This window comes from Eulemur rufifrons, chromosome 2, assembly GCF_041146395.1.
Source record: "Eulemur rufifrons isolate Redbay chromosome 2, OSU_ERuf_1, whole genome shotgun sequence".
Taxonomy (NCBI): Eukaryota; Metazoa; Chordata; class Mammalia; order Primates; family Lemuridae; genus Eulemur; species Eulemur rufifrons.
Window position 1 is genome coordinate 29,375,909 of NC_090984.1, and position 13,414 is coordinate 29,389,322.

Consider the following 13,414-nt stretch of genomic DNA (forward strand, 5'->3'; position numbering starts at 1 on the left):
TTAGCTCCCTGTTGGCCTCAAAGGTCTGAACCTCACTTCATCCCGCTAGGAGGCCATTATGCTTTAGATTATGTGGCCTCTACTTGCTTTTCCAAATCTGAAAAATCTGTGTTTCTTGTAGGTTACTTAAAGATACAGTGGAGTCATCATCAGGAGTTGATTCTTTGTGTTTATGGTCATAAAAATGTAGCATTGGAGAGATTTTAGAGATCATGTAACTCCAATTTGGGGGCAGCCTTGGAATTCTTTTATTTCGTTCCCTCCTTCAACAAATACATAATGAGCACCTGCTGTGTACCGGCCTTGAGGCTACAGCTGTGGAGCACGGAGACCTACCTGGTCTTTGCCCTTGTAGAGCTACGCTCCAGTATGGGAGACAAACTGACCACACGCATAAAAACCTAATATCGAGACTGGGTAAGTGCTGTGAAACTTGACGCTATAAATGCTTATTAAAGGAGGATTTAATTTAGGTACATTGGGGTAGACTTTTCTGAGGTGATAATTGAGAATTAGATGTCAGGGAAGAGCTTTCAAGACAGGAAATAGCATTTGCAGAGATTCAGTGGCCTGAGAGATACAGCTCTTTCAAAGAAAAAGGAGAGTGGTGTGGAGTGATGCTGGAGAAGCAGGAAGAGGCCAGGTCACAAAGGGCCTTGGAGTTTTTATCTTCAGAGCAATCAGAAGCCATTGAGCTGCTTAGCCCAGTCATGTGGTCAACTTTACATTTTCAAAAGTTCACTTCAGTCGTCATATGAAGACTGGATTGAAAGAGAGAAGAGTGGATGGGAGTAATGGTGTAACCCAAGCAAGAAATGTCGGGAAGTGGTTATGGAAATAGAAATGGACAGATTCAAGGGATATTTAGGAAATAAAATGGACAGGATCTGTGGGGTGGGGGAAGGAAGTGTCAAAGATGACTTACAGGTTTCATATAGTTCACAGCACAACTTGCATAGCTGGATAAATGTCATTCACTGAATTGGGAAACTGTAGAAGTTCAGTTTTGTGCATGATGAGTTATAGATGCCCTTGAGGCATTTAAAAGGTGTAAAAAGGAAAGTAGGGATCTGGAGATCAGTCAAGGACTAGGGTAGAGATAAAAATCAGTGAGTCATTTATAAATAACTGATTATTAAAGCCATGTGTGTAAATGAATGAAGAGAGCCTAGGATGGAATTTTAGATACATAATGGGCAGGTTAGAAGAAGATGAACCTGCAAAGAAGATCCAGGAGGAGTGTCAAGAAAAGGGAGGAAAGCCAGGTGGGTACTGTGTTTTAGAAGTCAAGGAAAACATTTTTCCAGAGAAAAGGATTGACCAAAGTGTCAGATGTTACTGAGAGGTTAAGTAAGATAGTACTGAAAAACATTCTTCAGAGTTACCAACCTAAGGATAATTTCCCATTATTTAAAGGAAACCTTACCTAGAAGACCAATATGTAAACAGATTTTATTTTAAAAACCTGCTCTAGTTGAAGTAGGGGTAAGGTACCCATACTCTGTCTATTTCATACCCTTATGGATCACAGTTTGAAACCCTCTGAAAAGTCAAATTCATCCTTTTAGTAGGGGGAGCTCAATAGTTGAGGTTAAATGATTTGTCCAAAATCATATAAGTTTCTCAGTGGTAGGGTCTACGTTAGGACTCAGTTCTTCTTATTTCTAGCGTGGTCCTTTTTCTTATAATTAGTATCTTCTCTACTTTTCATGATACATGAGTTTGAAATGCGAGTGTTTTTTTGGTTTTAATTATTATTATTTTTTGAGACAGAGCCTTATTCTGTTACCTGGACTAGAGTGCCATGGCGTCAGCCTAGCTCACAGCAACCTCAAACTCCTGGGCTCAAGCGATCCTCCTGCCTCAGCCTCCTGAGTAGCTGGGACTACAGGCATGCACCACCACACCTGGCTAATTTTTTCTATTTTTTGTAGATATACAGGGTCTTGCTCTTGCTCAGGCTGGTCTTGAACTCCTGAGCTCAAGCAATCCTCCTGCCTCAGCCTCCCAGAGTGCAAGGATTACAGGTGTGAGCCACTGCGCCTGGCTGAAATGTGGTTTAACGAGTTGAAACACGAATTTTGCTGTAGGTGAAACTTGGCTGTGAAATAGAAAGGCTATTTAGATGAATAAAAATCATTTTACATTTTTCTCCCTAGAGGAAAAGATGCTAGAACCACAGGAGAATGGCATGATTGACATACCAGATTATGAGCATATAGAAGATGAAACTTTTCCTCCTTTCCCACCTCCAGCTTCTCCGGAGAGACAAGATGGTGAAGGAGCTGAACCTGATGAAGGTCTGTATAGAGAGTTTAAAAAAGTGTTCCATGTTAAGTTCTGTCAGCTTGGAAATGATACATTTTATTAAAAAGGCTTAAATTATTTTAAGTACAGTAATACTGAATCTTGATGTGTTTTACCATTGTCAGGGAGTGGATCACCTGTTCCTGTACCTCCAAAGAGAACGGTTAAAAGGAATATACCCAAGCTAGATGCTCAGAGGTACATTGCCTATTTCCTTTTCATTTTTACTTTCTGTTTACATCCATTGTTTTTCTTCTGTTACCAGGTTTTGGTTGGGATGATTTGGAGATCTGACATTTCCAAAAACCTTTTTTTAATTCAGCAGAAAATATTTTTTCTTCTTAGACTTGGTTTGGACTTGACTACAGAAAACTTGAAATTCAAAACATATTTCTATTCACAGATTAATTTCAGAGAGAGGGCTTCCAGCCTTAAGGAATTTGTTTGATAAAGCAAAATTCAAAGGTAAAGGTCATGAGGTAAGAAATGTCTGATTTTTATTTTAGACTTCTCTTTTTTAGAATAGCAATAAAACTGTGGGCCCATTATATTCTTGGGAATCTCAGAATGCTTTACAGATACTATCACTAGTCATTGAATCTCTTGACAGATAGTTGTGATATAGTGGAAAGGGCACTGAAGAATTAGAAACATGTCTTGTCTCATTTTTTGCCACTTGAGTTTTAGGAAAATCACATCTGCACCTCTAAAGCCTCAGTTTGTACTTTATAATTTAGAGGAGTAAAATTTATTACTTTGTCTACCTTAAAGAGTGATTTTAAGCTTCATAATGGCAAGGACTCTACCTGTAGTGATCACTTATGTGTCCCCAAGATATGGCACAATTTCTGCTTCATAATAGGCATCAGTAAAGTTTGTTGAAAAATGAAGTCATTTAGCTGGGCATGGTGGGATATTCCTGTAATCCCAGCTACAGAAATATGAGCCCAGCCTGGGCAACAAAACAAGACTCCATCTCTTAAAAAGAAAAAAGAAACAAAAGAAAATATTCACTATACAAATGCACATTTAAAAATTCTCTTATCTTTTAATCATCAGGGAGTGTACATATTTTTGCAGATAATGTATTTTTATAGAGTTTTGTAGTTTATAAAAGTATTTCAAATATATTCTCCTTTAGTTTTCAACCTGTGGAATAGGTGTTAGTCCCATTATCTAGTTAAGGAAACTAAGTTTTAGAGTTTGCCAACAGTTAAAGGCTGAACCTGGCTTTCCTGTTTCATAGCCCAGCTAGGATAATGTTAATGTGACAGTACCAGTTAGGTGTGGTATGCAGGATAATTTGGAAGGGAGAAGAGACTGGAGGCAGACAGCAACTCAGGCCCTTGTATTACCAATGGGATGAGGTGATAAAATCCTCATAGGGGCCTGGCACAGTGGCTCATGCCTGTAATCCTAGCACTCTGGGAGGCTGAGGCAGGCGGATTGTTTGAGCTCAGGAGTTCGAGACCAGCCTGAGCAAAAGCGAGACCCCGTCTCTGCTAAAAATAGAAAGAAATTAGCTGGACAACTAAAAATATATAGAAAAAATTAGCCAGGCATGGTGGCGCATGCCTGTAGTCCCAGCTACTCGGGAGGCTGAGACAGGAGGATCGCTTGAGCTCAGGAGTTTGAGGTTGCTGTGAGCTAGGCTGACGCTATGACACTCTAGCCCGGGCAACAGAGTGAGAGTCTGTCTCAAAAAAAGAAAAAACAAAATAACTGTTAGGATAGTAGCAGAGAGATAAACAGATGGGGCTTGTAATGATTGGATATAGGAAGATAAGAAAGGAGGAGTCAAAAATAATCCCAAGATTTCAAACCTGGGAGGCTGAAAAATTATACATTTGTTCAGCTTCTGTGGGCACAAGAGAATATAAACCTGTGTTCTGTTTTGCCACAAAAATAAACATAAATCAGGATATTTAAAAAAATCATACCCAACTCAGTTAATTTATTGCCCTTGTTGAAACTTTCAAGTAGTAGTGGTGAATTGGTGCTTTGGTTTTTGTGAATAATAAGTACTTATTAAAATAAGTGAACTTATATATGTATTTTGTGTTTCTTCAGTGAGTGAAGGTGGGTTCTGAGAGCGTTTAGTCTTCTGTACTTTCCCCTTGAAAATTTTATTTTCTCACAATGTTGAATTCTCACAGCTCTTTTCTCCGTGTATGACTTGGCACTTACTGTATTTAGTTTTTCTTGTGTCCCTTGGGTGTAACATGACATCTTGAGGTGGTTGACTAGCTACTCCCAACAACTGGAAAATGATCTTATGTGATTGAATTTTTTTCAAGAACTTGTACTTTTATTATCAGAAGGGTAGAATAAGACATTGTACTCTCAGTATTACATATTTAGTCATTGGTAGAGTTGATTGTCTTGACCAGGGGCTTCCAGAGAAGGACAAAAAGCAACAATAGTAAACATTGGAGTGTTTACTTTGTGCCAGGCAGTTTTATTATTCCTTACAATAGAGGTATGTATATTCTCATTTTATACTTGAAGAAATAGACAAATTATCGCAAACTTGTTTGGGTTTCGAGAAAGAGAAAGAAATAGGCACAGAAAGGTAAAGTGATTTGTTCAAAGTCATACAGCTATTGAGTGGTGGAATTGGGATTTGAATCTATGCAGTCTGATCCAGACACTATGTTGTAATCATTCGCTTATTTTAAAACACTGTTAAGTGAAGAATGAAATTTTTTACAGTACGACCAGGAATTTATAACATTTTTTATTCATTGGTCAAGTTTACTAAACTTTGTTCATATTCTTGTAAAAAAAAATCTTAATTGGAATTTCAAATATAGAGAGGTATTATGTTTTGACAATGTTTAAACTGTTCTTGCTAGTCTTTGGTACTTTGCCCCTGGGGTTTCTGATATATTCTTAAAGTTCTTAATTCTCAATGCTTTTTTTCTCTGTATAAGATTTAGGGACCTGTCATAGCGTTCAGTTTTTCCTAGAAGATCTTGACATATTAAGGGTTATTTTGGGGTTTTACTATATTTCTGAAAAGACACACATTATCTTTTAACTTTATTAACCTTTTATACTGGGACTTTTTCCTCTGATTTTTAAATATCTGTATTCAGTGCTCTTTTAGACGCAATCCTCTAAGAGTTTAGTAAATATTTTGCTTGTTAAACTTCTTTCTGAAAGTTTTTCAGCCTTATAAATATAAAATGACACCAGTGACTTTGGCATTGTTTTTCAATTCTAAAACTTGCCGACAGGGTTAGTTGTGAGAATGAGTCTTCTGTTTAGCATTTTTATTTTTATGTGCCAGGCTGAAGACTTGAAGATGCTAATCAGACACATGGAGCACTGGGCACATAGGCTATTCCCTAAACTGCAATTTGAGGATTTTATTGACAGAATTGAATACCTGGGAAATAAAAAGGAAGTTCAGGTAAGTGTTGAGATTATTATGAATATCATTCACAATGTTAAATGGTACAAGGATAGACTTAGTTGAGGCTAAAGTGCTGTTTAGACTCTTCATTTTGAAATCTCTTGGTAGAGAGGGAAAATTAATAGTAGTTATTTGAAGAACAACTCTTTTGAAACTAAAAGTTGAATAAATGACCATTCCCCCCATCTAACATTGGTAAAAATGTAAAAATATCTCTTTATTTTCAGACCTGTTTAAAACGAATTCGACTTGATCTCCCTATTTTACATGAAGATTTTGTTAGCAATGATGGTAAGAATTTAGGTTTACCTACTTTATAACAATTTTGCTTTTAGAATTGGGTCCAGTTAGGGTAGGCAGTATTATAGGACTAGATCGTTAGTGTATATTGTGTATATAATTAAATTGCAATAAATAGGAACGAATTAAAATGCATTGGTACATCTAGACTGTTGTGTATAAAATTTGTGTCTTAAAGACATGGCTGCAGTGCGTTTAGAGATGTTGTAAAAATATATTTAGGCGTAGGATATGAGCTTTTGAGAACTCTGGTGACCCATTGATCCTGTATAGTGCCTGTTAATAAAAATAAATATCAAGATACAGTGTTCATATAAATATATACCATTAGAAAAACTGGCCTTGGGAAATTTGCCAGAATATTTTGATGATGGGAGTTTCACTTGGAGTACAGATCTTGGATATAGGACTTTAGTGAGACCTATGTGACTGTTCCTGGTATTGATTGCATTGTTAGTTGTACAGTGCAACCATAGACAGTCACACACATCAAAACACATGGTTCCTGCCGACAGGGTCTGTATAGTTATCAGATTTTCTGTGCGATGGCTCCATACAAGTTTTTGTTTTTTTAACTTTAGATGTGGTAGAAAATACAGCCTCTGTATAGAAACCCCCAAAGTTATTTATAAATTGCTTTTAAAAGGGTGAAGGAATGTGATTTAAATAATCCAAGATTTAAATTTTTTGGTAAGATGTGGGCTAACAGACCTAGTGAGTCAGACATATAACATTGCCAATAGTCTGATAGGTTTTGTTATTAGAGGTATGAATAGGGAACAGAGTGGGGTACAGAGGAGAGCATACTTTTACCTAGAGGAGGGGAAAGCTTCACAGATGATGTACCAAGTATTTTGAATGATAAGCAGTAGAGGTCAGGCAGAGGTGATTTTGGATATGGGGAGCTGCTTATGCAGAGGCATAAATTAACGTGGACCATTAAGGGAATTACAAACATGCTAAAATACAGGGAACATATAAGAGACTTAAATGAGAGATGCTTGTTGTGGAATATATTTTATTTTCTTTTTATCTCTTTTTCTTTCTTTCTTTTTTTTTTTCTGAGACAGGGTCTCACTCTTGCCTAGGCTGTAGTGCAGTGGCACAATGATAGCTCACTGTAACCTGCCTGGAGCTCCTTGGCTCAAGCTATATCCTCCCTCCTCAGCCTACTGGTACCTGTCACCACATTGGCTGAGTTGTGGTTTTTTCTTTTTTTTTTTGGTAGCGATGGGAGTGGAGGTTGGGGAGGAGTCCTACATTGCTGTGCTGGTCTCAAACTCTTGGCCTCAAGTGGTCCTCCTGCTTTGGCTTCCCAAAGTGCAGAAATTATAGGCATGAGCCACCACACTGAGCCCTGGTGTTTATTTTTTTTTTTTTTTTGAGACAGAGTCTTGCTCTGTTGCCCGGGCTAGAGTGAGCGCCGTGGCGTCAGCCTAGCTTACAGCAACCTCAAACTCCTGGGCTTAAGCCATCCTCCTGCCTCAGCCTCCCGAGTAGCTGGGACTACAGGAATGTGACATTGTGCCCGGCTAATTTTTTTCTATATATATTTTTAGCTGTCCGGATAATTTCTTTTTATTTTGTAGAGACAGGGTCTCGCTCTTGCTCAGGCTGGTAATTGTGATAATTTTTTTACTATAATTAGCTAATATCTTAAGGTACAATACATACATAGGGACAGGGATAGTGTATATAATATAAATTCTTATTTCAAGTGGTGGTTTGAATTGTTATACCAACTTGTCAGATCTGATGGGCTTTATTTTTTTTTTTTTTTGAGACAGAGTCTCACTCTGTTGCCCGGGCTAGAGTGAGTGCCGTGGCGTCAGTCTAGCTCACAGCAACCTCAAACTCCTGGGCTTAAGCGATCCTACTGCCTCAGCCTCCCGAGTAGCTGGGACTACAGGCATGCGCCACCATGCCCGGCTAATTTTTTGTATATATATATTTTAGTTGTCCATATAATTTCTTTCTATTTTTAGTAGAGACGGGGTCTCACTCTTGCTCAGGCTGGTCTCGAACTCCTGACCTCGAGCGATCCACCCGCCTCGGCCTCCCAGAGTGCTAGGATTACAGGCTTGAGCCACCGCGCCCGGCTGGGCTTTATTTTTTAATTCCGTAACATGGGTGATGTAGAGAGAAGGTGAAGTGTCAGTTCTGCCATTTTCATATTTCTTGCTTGTGCTTCTATTCTGCTGGTAGGCATTTGTTATTTTGCAGAATCTTTTTAAGCTGTGATTGGTGCATTTTGTTGGGATTATTTGGTCAAAATAATATCTGTCAATTTACTTGACTGGACAATCAGAAATAGCTGTTATGTCTGAAATTAAAAAATGAGGTCCCCATTCTCTCACCTTTCTGCAGTGTGGTGTTGCCTATAGTGTAGCTGATGACCAGACAATAACTCTGTCATTTTGTCAGAACAACTGACAGTTCTTATTTTAAATATGTTAGTAAAACTTAATTTTTCTTAATTCTTAAAAGAAATATAAGTAGAAGATATACTTTCCATACCATTGTGGATCATTTTGGGGGCATCCTACTTTGAGGTAACTGGTGTGCAAGGCTTTAAGAATTTCTTAACACTAATAATGTAGAGAACACTGAATTTTTTTTTTTTTTTAAGTTAACTTGGTAATATGTCTACAGATTTCTGAATTTCTTTTCCTTTTTCATTGTGCTTTGCCCTACAAAAGATAATGGCCTGTATAAAACTGTTACTGTGTACCACCATATAGACACTATGGCAGGCTATTAAAACATGTTAGTTTAGTGTAGAACAAGAATATGGTTTGGATTCTATAAGCTCTTTTATTAGCCCAAATATAAAATATTTCTAATCATAACTAAGAACTTTTCCTTTCATGCTTATTTTTAATAGTATTTCCATTTGACTTAACCTGCCTCTTTCAAGTGATTTATAAACATTTCTTTATTTGAATCAAGCCTATATATGAAATCTGTCCAGAAAGTGTCCAGCCACACAGTATGAAAAAGAGCCATTTATTGAAGAAGGTACAAGAAACAATAACAAAGATACAAGAACCATTGTACATAGGACAATGACACTTCATTCCCCTTCAGAGTTGGCCCTTTGGGACCTTGCACAGTTCTCCCATTATCTCTCTTTTTTTTCCCCCCATTATCTCTTAACCTAACCTGTGCATGTTCAACATTCTCAGGTGTTCTGCTTTTTGCAGGCTTTCCAGAATGTGGATCACTTTCGACAGATTCTTGACCATCTTTGAAGCATTCTTGGCACTGCATTCATTGTATTGTCCCCAAAAGCCTTCTGAATCACCTGAATAGTTTCTGTGGAGTAATGTTCAAGCTTAATGCAAAATTTGATGCAGATTTGTTGCTCTACTTGCTCAGTCATTTTTTTTTTTTTTTAAGACTAGTCAAGTGCAGTAGTGAGGAGGGGGATGCTCAGTCAGTGTGAATTCAACAGCCACACAGTACACATCCTCACTCAATGGCATCCAACACCCCACTGACTAGTACAGTGAAGTCGTCATTGTTCATGCATGTGCATTCCAGTCCACTCTTCTTTGGCTGCCACGTTACATCGATGTCGTGCAAACCATTCTGATTATATTAAAAATAGCTGGATACTTTCTGGGCAGACCTTGTACACAACACTCTCATACCTTACAAACTGTTTGTTCAGGTCTGGCACCTTGCCCCTTTTAACTGTTATTCAGTTAAAAGCTACATTAGCTCTTTTTCTGTAACTAGTCTAACACTACAGATGTATTAACTTTTTCTTTTCTACCACAGATGACATAGGGGAAAATAACGGCCATGATATAACTGCTACTGAATTAGATCCCTTTTTGACAAACTCATCTGAATATGAGAATTTTGCTTCTGAGTCAAGTAGAAGCCTAACAGAAGAGCAACAAGAAAGAATTGAGAGAAATAAACAACTGGCCTTGGAAAGAAGGCAGGCAAAGCTACTGAGTAATAGTCAGTCCCTAGGAAATGGTAAATGTTGTGCTGGGTTTCATGTGCTACCATTAATATATCAAGGGCATGTTAGAAATTTTAACTGCTTTACTATCCCCCAAAATAAAATACGTCTAGGAATAGAGAAGTGTGATAAGTGTATGTATATTTGAGAGAGAGAGAGCGTGCGTGCGCATGTGTGTGTTTGTGTTAGCTATTTGGAATCCTCAAAGAACAAATGAGTCCAAGATAGTTTTCTGGATAGCCAAGTACCTCTTAAAATTATTTTCATCATTTAAGATTGATTTTAAATCCTTCAAAAAATAAATTCTTCCCGGGTTCCTTAAAGCATGTGACATGTAACATTATCTTTAGGATCATAATAATGAAAATGTATTATTCTTTTTAATTAATTTTTTTTTCTTTTTTGAGGCAGAGTCTCACTCTGTTGCCTGGGTTTAAATGCTGTGGCATCAGCCTAGCTCATGGCAACCTCAAAGTCCTGGGCTCAAGAGATCCTCCTGCCTCAGCCTGCTGAGTAGCTGGGACTACAGGCGTGTGCCACCACACTCAGCTAATTTTTTGTTTCTATTTTTAGTTGCCTGGCTAATTTTTTTCTATTTTTAGTAGAGACAAGGTCTCGCTCTTGCTTAGGCTAATCTTGAACTCCTGACCTCAAGCGATCCTCCCACCTCGGCCTCCCAGGTTGCTAGGATTACAGGCATAAGCCACCTCGCCCAGCCTATGAAAATTTATTATTATGATAATTTCCTAAACATAAAATGCCTTCTGCTCCCATTGAGGATTTTAGAGTGGTTGACTGTGACATGAATAGATTCTGAAATCCTTTTTATTGTGTTGTGTCACTTGTGTTGGCTGTGACATGAATAGATTCTGAAATGCTTTTTATTGTGTTGTGTCACTTTTCTTGTGAGGTGCATTTTTGGTGGTGGTTTGCTTATCTGTAGCATCCCCTTCTCACTTAAAATTTGCTATTTTTAAAACAGACTGGGTTTGTAAACACTATATTTAAAAAGAATTGCAAGTTGGTTTTGAATGAAGTAAGCAGGATTGCATATATCTTTTTTCCATTTCCAATCCAGATTTTCCTTTCAAAATGGGAAAATAAGAGTTAATAGATACCATGTTTTAAAAACAAGTTTCACCCAATACAATTCTCAAGTGAAAATTATTGACTGCATTATCATGATTTTTTCAATTAAGATGAATTTTTATCTTTACAAATGGATGTTTTATTACTAACATCTCAGAAATTACATGAAGATACGACCATTATTGATGGCAGTGGCTTCCTTGCTGTCAATATCAACTATACCTGAAAATTGGTATTTAAGGCTTACCTTGTATTTGCAAATATACAAATTAAAATTTGCCCAAATAGAAATAAGTATCTTAAATTTTCTTTACTGTAGGTCACTTTGACATATAACTGTTAGGTGCCTTTGAGTATTTAAATAATCTTTCTAGTAGTTCTGACTTTGAATGAGAACAGTTATATTTTAATACAATTTGAGAGTTTGATTTTAATACTATGCAAGACCCTTTCACTTTTTAAATGGAAGTACTGTAAAAAAGAAAGTATGTTTATTTAGAAGAAAGTTGATAACACTAAGTGATCACAGATTTCATTTCTACTAATCTAAACTCATGAAGAGATTTGTATTTATGAGGTAAGATTGGATTAGGTGCTTATCATGAGTACTGATGATATGATTTCTCTTTCAGACATGTTAATAAATACACCCAGGGCACAGATAATTGAAGAGGTTCTTACTGGTGAGGATCAAAAGGAGGAGTCAAATGGACTAAGCGAAGACATTCTGGACAATCCACATAATGATGCTCATGCTAGTACTTTAAATGAAGAGGAAGAATTAAAATTAGAGGAAACTCAACTGGACCAATCCTTTTAAAATGTGCAGTAGTAGCTTTATGTTTTATCCGGAAATCTTACTGAGGTTAGACAGTCCTCCAGTAAGAGAAAATGTATCTATTAACTTGCTATCTTGCAAGGTTAGGATTAATAGAAACCTGGTATTTATTTATAATTATACTTGTCACTTATCAACTGAAGTCTATTCTCTATAGTGTTTATATAGATATGACTTCATAAAATGATTAGTAGTTAACAAACAGCTTCTGTTGCTAGTGTGCCATTGATGCCTTGTTTTCACTAAGTTGGGTGATATTTTAAGATGTAAATATATACTGAATGTTAATCCATTTTTAAAAAGTAAAAATAAAAATTGTCTTACAGACTATCTCTAGAGGCTTTATGAAAGCTTCTCATTGCTGTTTAGTTCTGCAGTTTAAACTTTTGGCAAATATTTAAGGTTTATGTATTTTGAGGAGTTACTTTAATAACTTAAAAGGTCACATAAAAGGCTGACATATTGCCTGGCCCTCATAGGTGCTAGGGAAGTTAAAAGAATGCTCCTTGGTACCTTATCGACTAGTTGGTGAGAAACTTGCGAAGTATCATGGGGAAAAGTACTGGGAAGAATGTTACAAGAATGATACAAAGATTTAGGGAATAAGGAAGACTTGGGAATGGTGCCTATAAGGCTAGAAGTGTTAGGGCCAGATGGTGATTGGAGTTCTTGCCTGGTGGAGGGGGGATAGTTACAGATGAGAAGCATCATGTTGACAACCAAGTTTAAAGAAGGTCTGGTTCTTGGTATGGAGGGGCGGAGAAAGGCTAAGCTAATTTTTACAAAGGAGGAGACTGGTTGGAAGGTTAACTTTTGTAAGACTAGTGTTTGTAAGAAAGGCTCTCACCTTCTCTTCCCTTGGCAAAAGGGGGAAGTGATGGTGTAGAGTGGCTTCCACCCACAAAGCAGGAGAGGCATCTTGTTCTCTTCAGGCTTTCTGACCTCAGGTGGGGATAGAGAGTGACAAAGATGGTGTGATTGAAAAGCCAGGAAGTTGAACACAAGAACATGGGGATTGGGGGCTGTGGGTGTGCTGGGAACTGCCATGATGATGGGCCAAGAGGCACGTGCTTCCAGAGGATTTGTAGCTTATTGCTGCCAATAGGGAATCGGCTAGAAGATGGAGCCCAGTTTCAAGGTGCAACAAAGGCCTAGAGAAACTGCTTCCTCAGGAGGGCCTGTTCGGGGTTCTACCCTCCCTCATGAACTGGATTAGACAGAAGTGACAGATTTGTCAGTGATGAGTTTGCTGGCAAAGTAACATATGGAGAAGTACTCAACAAAGTGGGGTGGTGAGAAGGACTTTTGAGACAACTTCCCTGTGCATCCTGTTATGCTCCCTTTGCCCTATTCCCAACTGGTGCTGGGGACAGCAGAGAAAGCTTGAATCAAATATGAAATAGGAGCTTTAAAGTAGGTGGGGGGGTGGGGACAGGACTAAGTCTTATTACTTGAAAGTGACTGAAAACTTACCTGACAAATGTCA

The 13,414-nt window shown here is 37.7% G+C and overlaps 1 protein-coding gene and 1 non-coding gene across 3 annotated transcripts; both read left to right on the forward strand.

Moving 5' to 3' along the window:
* Positions 1-217: 217 nt before the first annotated feature.
* On the forward strand, positions 218-12,064 carry TIPIN (TIMELESS interacting protein). Of its 2 annotated transcripts, XM_069482639.1 has the most exons (8): positions 218-417; positions 2,160-2,300; positions 2,433-2,505; positions 2,711-2,786; positions 5,600-5,722; positions 5,953-6,016; positions 9,809-10,015; positions 11,723-12,064. In XM_069482639.1, exons 2-8 carry the CDS (start codon positions 2,168-2,170, stop codon positions 11,908-11,910), a joined length of 864 nt encoding a protein of 287 aa, XP_069338740.1. In that variant the 5' UTR covers positions 218-417; positions 2,160-2,167; the 3' UTR covers positions 11,911-12,064. The 2 variants fall into 2 exon arrangements, with proteins under 2 accessions (XP_069338740.1, XP_069338751.1); XM_069482650.1 differs by lacking the exon at positions 218-417 and having other exon boundaries at positions 2,142-2,300.
* On the forward strand, positions 6,451-6,585 carry LOC138381206 (small Cajal body-specific RNA 14). Its single transcript, XR_011233117.1, has one exon. It is a non-coding gene; the product is annotated as a small Cajal body-specific RNA 14 (non-coding RNA).
* Positions 12,065-13,414: the final 1,350 nt, after the last annotated feature.

Excerpts from the sequence above, each read along its gene's own strand:
- TIPIN (XM_069482639.1), top strand. The coding sequence starts at position 2,168 with ATGCTAGAACCACAGGAGAATGGCATGATTGACATACCAGATTATGAG. Across the intron at positions 2,506-2,710 it reads CCCAAGCTAGATGCTCAGAG|ATTAATTTCAGAGAGAGGGC; the intron begins GTACATTGCCTA and ends TTCTATTCACAG. Across the intron at positions 6,017-9,808 it reads AGATTTTGTTAGCAATGATG|ATGACATAGGGGAAAATAAC; the intron begins GTAAGAATTTAG and ends TTTCTACCACAG.